This window comes from Glossina fuscipes, unplaced genomic scaffold, assembly GCF_014805625.2.
Source record: "Glossina fuscipes isolate IAEA_lab_2018 unplaced genomic scaffold, Yale_Gfus_2 296, whole genome shotgun sequence".
NCBI lineage: Eukaryota > Metazoa > Arthropoda > Insecta > Diptera > Glossinidae > Glossina > Glossina fuscipes.
This window is the reverse complement of record NW_023998639.1, coordinates 96450-113135: the sequence shown is the minus strand read 5'-3', so window position 1 is coordinate 113135 and position 16686 is coordinate 96450. Positions and strand designations below refer to the sequence as shown.

The 16686-nt window shown below is 33.5% G+C and overlaps 1 protein-coding gene and 1 long non-coding RNA gene across 15 annotated transcripts in view; both read right to left on the bottom strand.

Annotated features, from left to right (window-relative positions):
- The window catches only part of LOC119642942, a 16711-nt gene extending 15531 nt beyond the window's left edge, over window positions 1-1180 (bottom strand). The window contains exons 1-2 of the long non-coding RNA XR_005248173.1: window positions 1053-1180; window positions 737-910 (exon numbers count right to left, since the gene is read on the bottom strand). This is a non-coding gene — a long non-coding RNA (uncharacterized LOC119642942). The remainder of the gene's footprint in view (window positions 1-736; window positions 911-1052) is intronic.
- Window positions 1181-10188: 9008 nt separating this feature from the next.
- LOC119642945 (protein NDNF) overlaps window positions 10189-16686 on the bottom strand; it is a 55235-nt gene continuing 48737 nt past the window's right edge. For 8 of the 14 annotated variants that reach the window (XM_038042270.1, XM_038042271.1, XM_038042268.1 and 5 more), the window contains 8 exons: window positions 12781-12866; window positions 12464-12695; window positions 12224-12408; window positions 11898-12142; window positions 11592-11822; window positions 11399-11532; window positions 11134-11271; window positions 10191-11054 (listed from right to left, as the gene is read on the bottom strand). In XM_038042270.1, the coding sequence (XP_037898198.1) occupies window positions 10907-11054; window positions 11134-11271; window positions 11399-11532; window positions 11592-11822; window positions 11898-12142; window positions 12224-12408; window positions 12464-12695; window positions 12781-12866 (1399 nt within the window). In that variant the 3' untranslated portion in view covers window positions 10191-10906. Of the gene's footprint in view, window positions 11055-11129; window positions 11272-11398; window positions 11533-11591; window positions 11823-11897; window positions 12143-12223; window positions 12409-12463; window positions 12696-12780; window positions 12867-16686 lie in introns of all 14 variants that reach the window. The other 6 variants (XM_038042276.1, XM_038042277.1, XM_038042278.1 and 3 more) reach the window with 3 other exon arrangements.

Sequence of the window (16686 nt, the reverse complement as noted above, 5' to 3'; positions counted from 1 at the left end):
GTGCGAAATTTGAAAACATAACAACAAGAGCAATAAAAATATATTCGCGCTCAACCTTACGACTTAAGATGTACTAAGCGCTAAACAAACGCAGAGTTATTAACGGCTTAAAAGTGAAAAAATTAACCACAAAGTAAAATGTTTACTTTTTTACAAGTATTTGTTATAAATCAGAGAAATATAATAAAAGCGCAAATGCAGGAGCGAGAGAAAGACAGTTTTAAGCAAAAAACTATGAGCACAAATTTGCCCAAACAGTGGAATAGAGCATAAGTGACGGGGAAATAGAGAGAATTCTGATCGCGAATTACTTCAAACTTTATAGTGCTGCATTTAATGAAAATATTTAACACTTTCGCTACCATCCGTAACGTATATGTGACAGAACGGCTTCTTACCACGCAGACGTTTTTGAATAGTAAGATATGTTTAAACGTATTGTATTAAACAAAATCTTTTATGTTCTGAAACGACAAAATGTATGCACACTGGAATCGGTTTATACGGCAGTTATCGATGAAGTACACGATATTGTTAGTATCGCATAAAAAATCACTTTCATACGCCCATGAACTTTTAAGAATCATCAATGGAAGGCCGATTGGACTGCGTGTAGATAAATGTTTCGAGATTTATCATACATGACCAAATGGATTTCACACTGAAAAATTGTAGTTATACATTTTTTTGTTCTGTCATCCATATCTTCTAATTTAATGTGAGCTAGAAAGTTTACCTTTTATACGTAACCAAGCATCACATATTTGTGTTCAAAAGAACGTTTATTTTACTGTTTTAGAATGTCCATACACAATGCACTATACACGCACGTAAAATATACTCCAAATGATGTCATGTAATCGCACGAGCCTTGGTCTTGGATGTTCGTGGAAATTTTTCGCAGGTAACCCTGGAAGCGAAAGGGTTAAATATGCACTGATTCAAAAGCTTATATGTGTGTATGCTATTGATATTCCCTCATTCAAAACAAGAGTGAAAACTAAGCACGTACACATTTGATTGCAAAACAATGTGTCGATCGGGCTACTTACACTCTCATGTAGCAGTGATACACAAGTGAACAAGTTGTTTTTTTAGCATAAAATCAGCATATAGGTACACACACAACCGCACTTTATAACTGAAAATTTCACTACGCAGCTATCTTCAAGCGTTCAATTTTTACCTTTGACCGCTAATGAAGAAAGGCTAATTCACTGTTGAAAATGATCAGATATTCATTCAGTGCCTATAATAAGCAAAGAAGAAGACGGATCTTATCTAATGTTTACTAAAACTCATTTTAATTTCATTTTACTTATATTGCACTATAAATTGACAACCCTTTCATAATTGTTTGTTAATCAAAATCACGATTTTGCGTGCATTTTACTTCAAGATCTGCAAAAAGTACCTCCACCTCTTTAAAAAAGTATTATAAGATCATTTCCAAGGTCCTTTAATTTTCTTGCACTATTGGTTTCCCATTTTTCGTTGTTTTGAATCGATAAACTCTCAATTTTCACTTTATCGCTATACACATACACCTTTTTACTAATGAATAGTTTCGTCCCCCTTCGCGTTCTAGCGACAATTTCAAACGTCTGACGCATTCAAAAGACTCCGGGTAACTGATCTGCCTCGTTGTGTGTTCATGTAACTCTTAATTATTTAATGTTGTTTTATCTGTAAATTGAGGCTTCGAACTTACTAGTTGCGGTGCATTAATATAAAATATATAGCGGTGTCTCTCAATCCTCTCCCTGTTAATATATCGATGTATAACAGTTCTATGCAAAAATCACTGTTACTAACATTTGCTAAATACAAGAAAATATTGTGCTTGTTTCGTTGTGTCAGGTGATATAATTCAAAAACAAAAAATATATGTGGTTCCAATTATGTAAATAGGTATTACCTTACTACCAGCCCAGCCTGCGTACCCAGCGTAAGTAAGTAAACAAGTTTAACTTATAACTTCAACTATCACCTACAAAGGCTTCAAATAATTCTTATATAAAGCCAATTTATTACAATTAATTAATTACAATTGGTTAAAAATAGCAAGGCATAAATGTGCAAGCAGTGTATAGAAAAGGCGGCTTGGTTCCTTCATCCAGTGGGTTAGCTATCCCATGATCGATAATGGATGCATCATCTTTTAGGTAAATTTTCTATGTTTTTTGAATACGGGTGGGTTGAAGCCAAAAGAATTTGAAATGACATGTCTTTCCACATCTGACCCAATAATATATCTGTCCTCTTCTAAGAAATTCCTAAAAAATCTGGAAAAACACTTATCGACCACATCTTCGAAGCACACGATTTTTCAAATATAAAAATCTAAAGTGCGGCAGTAGTAATGCGGTCAATAAAGCCGATAGCCTTAATCTTTAAGACTCTAGTCTTAGAATTTATTCCCTGGGCAAATTAATAATAACCATAATAAATATTTTACGTATATGTTTAATATTTTTATGTTACTCTAATACTAGAAAGAGAGAGAGCGGTATGTTTGGATTCTTTATTCATCAATGATGCATTTTGGGTAAGCACCACTTATAACTCGGATTCGCAAATATTATAAAGTTGTTTCGGGGGACAAATAGTGAGGAGGCTATGGAATATTTATGGATAAATTGTATAAATTACTAATAGAAGCACGAAACTTAGTGGCTCGTCAGTTTATTTCTTCTTTTGCGTTAACTCGCGTGGCGAGCGGTAAACTGCTTACAAGCATTAAAAAAAGTGCAAGCGTAGTTGCATTTCAGAAAATCATAAATTAGTATTTTTTAGTCTTTCGAGCAGATGCAAATAGAACCGACAATCAAATGATTATTTAGCATACGCCATCTCTCAAATCTAAAATCAAATCTTAAATATGTTCAATGAAGTAAACGAATATGCTTGGCAAATACAGAACGAACAAGGGAAGAAAGTTCTCGGAAGGTTCAATCGCCAATCAAATCACTAGTTGAAGTGATCCAAAAAAGGAAACGTACGAAGAATGATTTACAATGAAGATCGGACAACAAAACGTTAATAGCAGTATTTGATAAGCTCTTTGTCTAGGCGCCGATGATGAATATAACGCTTATATCTGAAATGAAAGGGAAATTTACAGAACTAGACTACTGACGAAAGACTTTCGTGTTCAATTTCGACGTCATTTGTTCCCTTTCCCACGGAGAAGTTGTAACTATTTCCTTTGGCATACATCTGTTCTAGCAGCTTTGGGAGAACTAGGAATAAACTAAGCGAACCGATGAATCCCTGTCATGACTTTATGATGTAGAGAAATTTAAGTAGAAATCAACAGAGACATATGTGAGAAATTTTCGAAAATAGAAGTTGACAAGAAACTGCAACTACCATATAAGAAAATCTCTAGTGTATAGGTCGAGCAGCGTGACCTTGGTTTTCAAAAAAAAAAAGCAAATTTTTTTCGAATCATGGTATTAATTTACGTCTAATTTTATGGCGTTGTTCGTTTATTTGCTGTTACGTGTTTTTGCTAATTTTGTTTTGTTGTCTATTTTGGACTTAAATGTTCCAAATAAATTCGAAAAATGATGACATATATTTAACATTTCTTCTATACCCAATTTTAGGTCCTTGTTCTCCACTCCAATCGCTTCTTTTTGCAGCACAAAGTAAAAATCCGAGTTTCGGATGTATTTACATTATTTTTGTAATTATAATTGTGCGTTAAGAAATGGTTATATAATTATGAAGTTATGGACGCGGTTTTTCTTTCTTTGGAATTTGCTTTCTTAGAAAATTGACTAATTTTCACGAAACTCAAATGATGAAATGAGGGATTTTTTTGTGACATTGTTTATGGAACGAACGCATATATGTAGACATTTGGATACATACACTATATCCCAAAAGGCGTGTAATATCACACATTGATTGCTTACATGACAACAGATGGCAAGTAATTTTTTTTCAATTAGGTAAATCCTTTATAGTAAACTAGAAAATATCGCTCCAAGTAACACACTGTAATAAATTTGAAAGTTTGAATGATGTTGTACAAATGTTTTACTGTGGATGGATTCCCTATGAATCTTTCCAAAGTGTGACCAAGTGTTGTTGTTGCAATGTTGTTTTCAATTGGAGTATATTTCCTAAACTTCTCGGCTTCAATGCGCCAAGTCGATCTACCTCTTGAAAATCCCAATTGAGCCCGGCATGAGGCTGTCCTTAACAATGATACCAGGCAGATGGAACGGCTTTGAGCTTTTAGCGGATTAATACGCTTGCTGAATTGCTTTTAGACAATTGACTTTATTCAACTCTTACCTGGCTATTTATACACAAACTATTACTCTAAATTATGCTAACGTAAACAAATAATAATTGTGTTAGTATTGAGTTTCGAAATGCAATACTCAGCCAGTTGAAGTGCGACATCGTTTTCATTTTTCTTTTTAGCAAAAGAATTATGCTGAATTTGCATAATTTTGTCGCACTTCAAAGTGGATGCATATAACGGTATGCGGTCACACTACAACACTGAATTTTATCACCCAGCTCTAAGGTTTTGGATAAAATTAAGTGGAACTGGAAAGAAGACAATTGACAACAGTATGCATTTCAGGAATAATGAGCACAACAATTTCTGCTTAACTACTATTGTTGAGCACGTCCAAAGTCAACGTGGAAAATAGAAAGAGAAGATATTCAACGCCCAACCCGGGGGCTAATTAAAAAACCAACAATTTTATTATTTTTTATATTGTATTCAGGCTGCCGGTTGCTTGACTGTCTCCTTGACCTAAAAACCCTTTTTAAGCAAACACATTATATTTTAAGTTCCAATACGTAATAAAATAAATAATCCTTGTAAGACGTTGAAAAAAAAATAATGTGAAGGTTGGAGATAGTATCCAGTTTCGAAAGGCAAGTATTAGTTAGTAACGTTCGGAGAGTAGTGCTAATTTAAAACAACTGTCAATATAACTTAACTGAATTAGTGGTGTATTTTCTAGACGCTATTATTAATAAAGCTAACAACAACAAAAGTGGAATATAAGAGTGGAGTAAGCACTCGCTCGATTATCTTACCCACATATTCTCAGCAGAATCACTGATGGATTACTAGCCATATGTTTCTGCCAAACAAAGGTAAAATCGGTCTTTCTTTTTGTGCTTTTCATACCCATAAACGAAGTATGAATTGTATATTAATTTTATCAAAATGCTTACAACGTCTAGAAGAAAGCTCCAGCGAGCCTACAAAGTATATATATAATATATGTTGTATATATATATTCTTGATTAGCATCAAATTATAAATCGATTTAAACTTGTCCGTCTATTCCTCTGTGTAATGTCGGTTGTAAACATTCTCCTGGCCGCAAAAAAGAAGGTATCGAATTCAAATTTGACAGAGACATTGAAAGTTCTTGTACGCAAGCTAGTATTAAAAGCGGGCCAAATCAGTGAAAGGACTCGCCTCCCATGTAAATTGGGAACAGCTCCGTTTTTCAAAGGGAATAAAAAAATTGCAATTTTTGCTCATTACTCTTAAACTACAGCAAATAAATCTACAAAAATTTCAATGTATATTCTAGATGGGAACATCGCAGCTTTCCGTGCCGTTGCACACAAAATACAACAGATACACGATATAAATTTCCACAAAATTACTGTACAAAAATAAAAATATTAAACCATGCCTACTAACTATTATGGAGTATGCAAATTTATATTTTTACTTCTTTTGAAACTTCTACAGGATAGCAATGATGGATGTAAAAAATTCGGTCGTAACGAAATATAATTCTCTTGCTTGTTTTTCTTAATTTACTTATTAATCAATTTTATAAAATTGTAGCGCAAAACATGGCTAAAACATTGAAACGTGCATAATAAAATTATTATAATAATATAATATATTAATAATGTACCTTCAATTTCCTGCTTTCTTTAGAGCTGTGTCGTTTTTTTACTCATTAACGAAGGATGAGGCGTATATTCACTGTGTCAAAATATTTGCAACTACAGCAATTGATGCAACAGAGACAACACAAAGTATATATATTCTTGATCAGCATCAAATTCTAGATCAATTTAAACATGTTCGTCTGTGTGACTGTCTGTCAGGGTAAGGTTTGTTTTAAACATTCTACTTATCGCAAAAATGAAACTATCGACTTCAAATTTGGCAGTAATATTGGAAGTTTTTTCATCCAAGTTGGTCTTGGAAATAGGTCAAATCGATTGAAGGACACGACCGTAGTAAAAATATAAATTAAGAATACGTCTGTTTTCCAAAAGGAATTAGGAAAAGGTTTTTTGCTGATTACTCATAAACTATAGCAGATAAATATGCAAAAATTTGAACTTATATTTTATGGGCGATATTATAATGTATCAAATTTGAATTTTCTTTTCACTACCTTTAGAAGGCACAGAAACAAGCTTAAAAAACTGCATAAAATATATAATTTCTAGGCCAGTCACAAATGTAAACATGTCAGTCTGTGCGTCTATCCTTCTGTCTGTCTCCGCAACTGTGTAGTATTTGTAGTATATATTCTTCAATCAGCGAAAATGAATATATCGCTTACAAATTTGCAAAAGAATTTGGAAGTAATTTAAACTTTTCCAAGGACACGGCTGGAACACTCACACGCCTGTACGACGAAAACTTTTATTCTAAAAATAGAAAAAATCAGCCACGCCTACTTCATAATAGGGAGGACGAAGATTAACTTCTTTTATTTTTTCAGCGTTTTTGAGGACAAGAGTGATGGGTATTTTTTATATTTGGTTACGAACGAATATAATTTTCTTCTTAGTTTTTTTACATTTCATTTTGTGATTGGGAGCTTGCACGGATTTTAATTATTTTTTCATATGAAAGAGGAACTTATTGAAAAAAATTGTTACAATATATGTTAATCAAAATGTTTTCCACTATTTTCCGTAACGCTTTCTCATCTTTCTTGTAACAATGCGATATAGGAACGAAAGAACGATATTGGTCTAACATTTTCGCACTTCCTCAACATTTCAAAATCGCTTGACACCTACAACAAGTGGCAACCAGAAGGCGCTATGTCTGGTGAGCACGCTGAGTGTGGCAGAACTTTCCTTACGCGCCGCAACAGCATATCCTTTATAGTTCTTAGAACATGTGGACGAGCCTTGTCATGCAAGTCGATGACGTTGCGTCTGTTAACCGCTTTCGTTGGTCTTCTTTGCACCAATACCTGGTTCAATGTGTTTAATTGACGTTGGTACACATCTGCAGTAACAGCTTCAGTCGGTTTTGACAGCAAAACTTTGTGAACATGTGGATGGCTTTCCTCGACTGAACCGTGACTTTTTCCGCTGGAGATTGTCGTAGTAGACATCAAAATACGAAATTTGACATAGAGTGGTAAAAACGATGGCAAGCAAACACGTCAGGGTTGATTACTTCATTTACAAATTCATGCAAAGTCCGCGTATATTTATGTAGGGGGTTTCTGTCGGACTCCGTTAGCCATTGATCAAAATCAAGAGGCAGTAAGTAATAAAATAGCGGAATATCGCTTATATGATCTTTTCTATAAATATTTTCCTTAGCAAAAAATTTCTTACAGCTAAAGACAAAAAGAAAGAATTATAGAAAGAAGTAGAAAAAAGTCTGTCTGCATAATATCAAGGAGGATATTGCTTTATGCAATTGGTGTTTTTCTCTCATACCGAACTCTAATATATACTGTGATAGAGTAATAGACATAGAAAATTTAGATATGACTAAAGCAAAAAAGTTGTGAGAGCAAAATGTGGAAAAGAAAAAAAAGGATAGTTGATTGGTTTGAACGAGAAGATTAGCTAGTTAGGCAGGCAGCAAGGAGGACAGTTGAGTGGATGATTATTTACGCAAAAACAGCTAGGAATTTTTAATTTGAGTCAGTTTAGAAAAGAAAAATGAAAAGATATTTAAAACTTCTTTTTGCTTCAAAAAAAAAAAATTCTATTATAAAGGCATTATTAAACATTATCAAAAACATTATCAAAGAAAATTTTGAAGGTGAAGTCATATAACACAAAAGAAACAACAACTTTTAAAACAAATAAGGAATAAAAAAGGGGATTATGAAAGAGACATCCAAAAACAGCGTAAGGAATATGGTACAAATTTTGACCGTAAATCGGTTTAAAAATGACAAAGTATGGAATCTAAAAGTTGATAAAATGCTTAAGAATACAATGAACATTTTACGGAGGAAAGTTAAAATTAGTATTAAAAAATGATAAACTAACTAAAAGGAGTTCAAAAGCATAATAAGTTAGTGCAATACTAAGACGAACAAACTGTGAAGGAAAGAGCTGCTAAAAAATTAAAACATATGTTGTATATGCTGTGTAAATGATTAGACTAAGTTTAAAACAAAAAAACAAATAAAGAAAAACATATCCACCTTTTTTTGTGCTATAGCTGAAAATAAGAAAGATAAGTATGGCAGAAAAGGTGAATACCCCGAGAAAAAAAAAAGAAAGCGGAATCTTATGCATGGCTGGGAATGTGGTGTAGCGATTCTGCGAAGCTAGTGTAAAAGTGGAATAGCAGATAAGTGTATTATTTGATGCATTTATGTATTCTAGTGTCGATATAATGAATTTAAACGGATAAAACAACAGCTTGGTTTCGGATAGGTAAGGAGTGAAAAGTAGGTATTCTACTATCACTTGACGGACGATTTAGTAACGACTATTGACTGACTAACATATGATAGATAGGTATATAAGATCATTATATGACTGTAGTTTAAATAGTATAGAATAATTTTTGTTTATAATTTTTATTTTGTGGTAATGGCCAGCGAGCTAGCCAGGAAACCACTGTTTAGTACGAAAAAAATTGACATATAAGCAAGACAGAAAAAACTTAACTTTTAAATATATATTATAAGCGCAAATTTCCCGATGTTTATGCGGTGTTTTGTCTTTATTTTAAGTAAACCTTATTAAACAAAGTACGTGCCCTTTCGATCGGAGGTAGAAGTTGTAATTCTCAAATTGATGCCTATTAATTCATGTGGTACACAAATATCATGCTCTTTTGTCATGACGACGTAGGATGAATTATCGACTTATTAACTTTCTAGAACGCAAACGGATAAATCATTTCTGTGATTTTAATTTTAGTAAAATATCTTTAGCTTTAATACCATGATATTTTACAAGTCTATCGGCGAAAACGCCGTGGATATTTTCTTCACCTATTACATGAATGAAATATAAAGATAAGTAAATGTGAATCAAAACGCATCCAAATCTGTGGGAACAATAGCACATAATTGCAGTTTGTCGTCTTCAGCTGCACCTATAAAAAGACAAATTAGGAATGATGTAATGATTGTAATTATTCCCTTAAATATTTTTTTATCAATGTTTTTGTTGAGAGGAAACATATCGACATACTTTTACCCGTATAGAATTCAAATTTCTGTGGATAACAAATTGCAAACTGCATTAAAGCCCTTACATATTGCTCCTGATGCGCTTTGCTTTTACTTTACTGAAGGATGGACGTAATATTTATAGAAAGGTTCCTACTCAAGGTATCTAATACAAAAATACCCGGTCAATTAGAAATTGTCTTGAGGAAACGCTAAAAATTCTTTATTAACGCGAACATAGAAAACCATGCCAGGTTCTGCTGAAAATACATGAGAATTAAAAATGCGTGATGAAGAACCTATAAAATATATGCTTTATAGAACGGCGGGAAGAGTAATCTTGTTTCTTTGTTTGTCGGCTAAAGCAGTCCCAAAATTTTTCGTGAAAAAAACGTTTTGCCTAAAATTTTTGGTTTCCCCGTCGTTTCGCCAAATTTCAAAATCAGCTAAAGTATTTTGATTATTTATAATGAACTGCCAGATATATGTTACCTACGTTGTTCTTTCATTGTTTCTGTATAGATAGACTGTTAATATGAAAATGCGAATAGACAACTAGTTCAATAAAACAGTGCATCGGGATCGGATTCCTAACCAAATATTTGCGTTTTGATAAATGCATTACTCTATATCAATCGTTCGCAGTACGTCGGTATATGGTCAATATGTTGAAAGTTGGCAACAACTACTCTCTCGTAAAAAATAAGTTTTCAATTAGTTTAAACGTTTTTATTTATTAATAGCGTTAATAGTATTTAGCAAGTTTTTCACATTTAAATAAACTTATAACAATGTATTCCCCTCGACGCCACAAACGGCAGTAAGAGGAAGAAAAGTAGAGTTAACTCTTATGTGTTTTTTTCTTTTTGATAGCATATGCTAACTATTTTAGACAGGGATTGATCATTCTGGAAACATATCGAAAACCGCAAATATATTCTCTCTACTAACGAAAACTTAATTGATGCTCGTTTAAATTATATAACAAAAGAAGGAGAAAGTGTTGTTCCGTGACGGTAAAAGGTTTTTAAGGACAAGATTATGTACAATAGACTAAAAAGGATGAAAAATTTAATATACAAACAGTGAAAGTGCATTGCAGGCGATCGTAATTTTAAAGGCGTAACATAAGTATAAGCTCTTTACCCGTACCGTTTACACAATCACGTATGCAGACGTTTATAATTAAACTATAAGTGACTAACTCAGAGAATATAAACGCCTTCTTTAGGAACTTAGTACAAAGATATCCAAGTTCATCGATTCTTAAAGGTTGGAAAAATTAACTAGAACCTTAAAAACTTATAATCCTTTTGTCTTCGAAAACATTTACACAAGCTTTATATCTTTTTTTTTTTTAAATCTAAGTGAGTGCCGGTCAAATAAAAAGCTCTTACTGAATTAGATTTTCTAATTGAGTGGCATTTTACAATTTTTGGCAAGCAATACATGTTATGAAACTAGTTTGATTACTTTAAAAAAGTTAAGAACAACTTTTTCTATTCATTTGGGCAATGTTGATACATCTTCACTTTTAGCGACTGGTAAGGCAGTGGCTTGCCGTCGATAAGATTGACCGTGACATAAATTAAATACGTTTCCCCCGGTAATAAATTAAATATAGCATCCGTTTCCATTAAAGATGAACTGAAATCGCAAGCAGAAGAATTTATTATGGGAATATTTGCTTACAATCATAGGCGTATGTGTGTGTATACGTACTCACATTTTTTCCTTTTTGGGACATTTTTTTGAATGAAATTGCGGATGTTCGGTTACCCGTTTCCCAAAGTCCATGCAATAATTCGTGTAATCGAAAGAACTGCGATTACGTTGCGGCAAATTGAACACAATTATGCAATATCTGAAGAATTTTTGCGGCGAGCGTGAACCATAATATTTCGATAAGAGGAGATGTGCCATAGAGCAAACAGAAAAAAAACATATATGTATATAGGTGCAGACATAATTGCGCGTTTTAGTCTACTTACTGTATCCCACGTAATTCTGGGGAACTGTACCATGCGATTTCGGTGGACCGGCATTGCGTTCGCACCTCGAATATTGTTGTATTTTCCGGTAACTCCGGAAACTGATTGAACACTATGTCAGTGGTAACAGCCAACTAAGCAATATAAAGAGTTGCATGTAATTATATGGTAGTCAATCTTTTGATGTACTTACGGCGATTTTATTAGCTCTAAGCACTTCGTCATCGTTGCTTGGCTTGAAGCGTATCATATAGCGTTCGCCGTCCGAAACCGAAGGTACATCAATATACGTAGCCTTGTAAATATTTTTCTCGTTGCCAATTATTGAGCGCTGCTTTACGATTTTAGCGTCTACCTCAGTTCCACCACATGGTAGAATTAAATAACGCAATGTGACTTTAGCAGCGTCCTTTGCAGATGGTATCTGAGAGAAACGGATTGTAGTTGACAGGAGATATTACAAATACATTGAAAAGTTTTTTATTGATAAGTTGGTTACCTTATAACTAAATACCTGAATTCCATGTAGCCCAGATATTTTTACAATATTTAAGGCGTGTGTTTTAAGTGCAGTGGGTTGGGTCCGATTAAAATACACTGACGAAGATGATAGGTGAAAAGTGAGATTTTCTCTTTTCGTATGCACACCAAAAACATCCAAATAATAGATGTAGTTGATTGCTAAGCCGCGTATCACTTGTTGCGTGCGGCTACCCGTGCAAATTACGTTGGTTATATGAGGATCTTTGGTAAGTGCGAAGCAAGAAAAAAGTACTATAAATTATTAAAATACCGAACGGGATTTGGATAACGTTTTGTATTTACCTATTTTTCTGGACTTTTCCGCCTGCTTACCAAACACCAAATCTAAGATATTAAAAAACGCACATGAACGTGGATTTTTATCATATCCGCCGGAAACATATTCATCAATAGCTGCGCAAAGATCTTTGTGGGCATGTCGTGTACTAACCACCAAGCAATACTGGACTGCATGGAAATCGAATTTACTGAAAATGTATGAAGTAGGAGAAAGAAACGTGAGTGTGATAGGAAAATGTCTACCTTTTATTCCATTTAACAATCATTTGCCGCTTTCGGACTCGATTCTGAGTACGTATGTTAACACATTGCGTACGGTTAAGCAATATCCATTGGTCCCCGGAACGCCAAGCATGTGCTTCAATCTTGATTGAGCCCCTGTGACGAGCCTGAACAAATAAATCGTATTGCCCTTTCAAGGCGCAATGCAAAATCAACGTACGCTGATTGGCCTTGGAAGAACGTATTAAGTTGGCTTAGATGATAGGAACAGAAAACATAGAATAAAATTTTTATAACTTCATCTTAGGTTAGCCTTTGTCTTACTATTACCAACTTACCTGATTTATTAAAATAAAGTTTACGAGCCACTATTTGGGAAAAATTTATATTTAAAGGCGTAGATGTGTTTAACTGTAATACAAATCTGTGTCGACAAAAGAAAAGGACAAGATTGAAAGATAATAAAACAGTGTTAAATGAAATAGCCTAGTACAAGGTGTATTAATTCTGCTGCGGAAATGGATACATTTCAAAGAACATCTGTTGAATTTGCGCATCAGCTTGGGAAAATACTTGCTTAAAATATGCTTGTGCAAAAAAGTTCCCAACCAAGCTTGACGGATAAAGAAAGGAAGTAAAAGAAATAGATTTCTCGGTATAGTCGCAGTCAAAATTTAACTGAGACTGAGAATATCTTTACGTCTAGAGGGCGTTTACGAAGAAGCACTTAATAAGCTACATGGGTATTTTGCAACTATTATCAATCAATGAGGAATGCCCTACTCCGTGATTGTAACAATGTGGATTTAAAATTTGCCATAAAAGTAACACATTATTAAAAAAAAATTTCACATAAAATTTATCTTTTAAAGAAATTAATATTATTCACCTATTTTATCTATAAAATAACAAAAATTAGAGAATATTGTCACATAATAGCTTATTTTTCATCGAAAACTTTTTATGGCAGTAAACGTAAGTGTACACTTGATGGGGAAGTGTTAATTGCGGTAAACAATCGCTAACTTCATCTGTTTCCTGGGTACTTACGTATTAAAGCCATCGCGGCAAAAATGGGATTAAAAAACCAGTAAAAAGCAACCTTTCAATCTTTTAAAAAAAAGTTTTTTGGCTTCTGAATATAATAATAATAATAATAATATTTTAATAATTTTTATTTTAATACTAATAATAATATTTTTGCCGCGGTGGCGTTAATACGTAAGTACCTTTTTCTGCCTTATCGTAGCTTCAACGATTGAGTTTCTTTGCGTTGAAATTAGGACGCACAGCTTTGATATGTATGTAACGTGTTTCTCCTGTCTCTCATATTGTTGTTTGCCTAGAGCATAAGTCTCTGATTATAAACTTTGTTCACCGCTTCAAATCCAATGATAGTTTGATTGTATTGGCGGATCAATTTCCACTAATCTTCTTAAGCTCTATAGTCAAATTTTTAAAGTGTTTTCTGACCGCAAGGAAACGGATGTTATATTCATCGATTTTTCAAAACGTTCGACGGACTAAATCATGACTTGCTAGTTTATAAAAAACATGGTATTTCGACTAACCTGGGTTCTTCAGTTCTATCCAATACAGAGCAATTTCTTTAATTTCTGGTGTTCAGCAGGCTAGCCGTCTTCGACCATCTTTATTTATGTTATTTACGACATCCCTAAGTGCATTCAACATTTCTATGTATGTATGTTTGTTTGTTAAACTTTCTCTTCGCTATAACTCATTCTGTTGTGTTAAACTTCTTCGTTCTGATCTTGTGTATACTTAGTGTGTGACTAACGGAATGGTCCTGAATTAAACAAAATGTAAAAAGTTGTCATTTCTTTGGTTTAGATTATTGCGCCCCTCTTATATAATATTAATAACCACATTCGGGAAGACGTGCCCAACTTTAAAGGTTAAGGTATTTTCGACTCTAAACTTATGTTTGATATCCTTATTGAGATTGTTGTTAATAAAACAAGATCCCTCCTTGCGTATATAAAAAGATGGTCTAAAGAATTTAATGACCCCTATGTTACTGAGAGCTTATGCACATCTTTAGTAAGGTCACAACTAAGCAGCTGTTGTTTGACTCCTTACTTCCAGATGCCATGTTCTCCATCTTAGGTCTGTTCAACAATACTTTTTATTATTTGCTTTGCGTTGTTTGGGATAAGATCTCGCTTTAATTCTTCCACCGCATAAAAACAGACTGAGACTCAGATGTTTACTAACTTTAGTAAAAACAATGAAAATATTATGTGTAATGTTTTTATGTAAACTAAGCTATAAACACCATATGACGTATGTAATTAAACGAAATCTTTCATGCTTTCGCTCGAACCCAGATTATAAAAGTTTTTTCCCGGTCATAAAAGTTTTTCCAAATTTGTTGGACGCGAATATGTAATTAAGTTATTTTTTTTTTGGCGCTAAATAATCTGCATACGTTATAAATTTAAGTTTTATTGCACATGCCTAAATACGTGCAGTGCTTGCTTAGATAAAAAATACGTTAGCTTTTCTTTCGTTTTTTGTAGCCGATTGTAAGATGGTATATACGTGCTTGTTTGTATATCAAATTATTGCTTAAGTTGATGCTGTTGTATATTTTTAATAATTTGCAGTTAAGCTATATTTTAGTTTGTATTCAACTAATGATATTATGTACAGCAGAACTTAGTTAAATAAATAAATATCGTACGACCGAAACGGTAGTCACCTCCATCCAATGCAAATGAAATGACTCGTTCGATTAGGTTATTGTTTTGCATAATGCGCGGTAAATGTGTATCGAAAGAAATCTGGCAGTGACTTCAATCCAAAAGAACTTTTACGTATAGAAAAAGTAGCTCCTATTTGACTCTATCGTGTGTTAATCTACCTGTCAGCAAAGGATGAGGAGTATATATATTTTGTCAAAACGTTTGATGCCCAAAAAGATGGTTCAGAGACCCCAAAAAGTACATGCATTCTTGGGCAGCATCAGATTCTGAATTGACTTAAACATGTTCATCTGTCCGCCCATCCATCTGGCTGTGTAATGTCTATTTTAAACATTGTCCTGGCTGCAAAAATTAAATTGCCGATTTCACATTTGGCAGAAACATTGGAAGGTTTTGCACGCAGATCAAAGGGCTACATAACTGATGACACCTCTTTTTTTTAAAAACACGGAACTAGGGTTCAAAAACCGAGTTAAGTGTATAAATTTTGGCCACTTTCAAATACGGAGAGTACCTAGGCACGCCCGTTCATTGATCTGTCCATCTGTCCGCCTGCGAAACTGTGTAATATATGTGGCAACATACTATCGTTCGCAAAAATGAAGATATCGCTTACAAACTTGCAAAAGAATTTGGAAATGACCCAAACTTTTCAAAGAATCCGCCAACAATCCCTAAACGTCTATGTAACAAAAACTTTTTGCTTGTTGCTCATAAAGTGGAACACATGCATGTTATAAATTCCCTTTTTATTCTAAAAATAGAAAAAATCAACCGCGCCGTCCAATGTTATAGAGTATAACTATACAGTTCTTCTCCTCTTTCGATCGAATATCATTTTCTTACTTGTTAATATTTGATAAAGGTGTATAAAATGAAATTAAACACAAGTAAGTTTTATATCCATCACCGTTATCTTAAAAAGACAAAACAAATAAAAGACCTAAATTTTCAAAATGAAAGATTTTCTAAGATGTGTGGGCGTTGTGATATTTTCATTTTCGCTAAGGGGAGAATGTTTATCACGGATTCTACACAGTTGGGCTGACGTACAAATGGATAGACAGTTATGCTTAAAAAGATTTGGATTTGCGTGCTGAACAAAAATATACACACATTATGAAGTCTCTGAAGCTTCCGTCTGGGCGCTACAAACCTTTTGACGAAATTAATTCTTCGGTGCTGGATACAAAAATTATACAACGCTGTGCAATAGGAATCGGTATTTTTATTCATTTTTCATTATAAAACCAAGTTAAAGAATAAGTATCGGCTTACTCATCGTCAAAAAAGTAAATATTAGTTTGGGGAAAAAGAAATCCATTATTTTTATATGAACTTCAAGACTTTATTTAACATGCTTCGGATTGTTCGATTTGGGTCAAATATGCACTGCTTTGTTGTATAATTTGTTGCCATTTTAAAGGTAACTTCAAAATGCCTCTCTCATAGAAGTCCTGGTCTCTATTTACAAAAAACTCTAGTAGTCGATTTTCACAATCCTCCCTAGATTCCAAT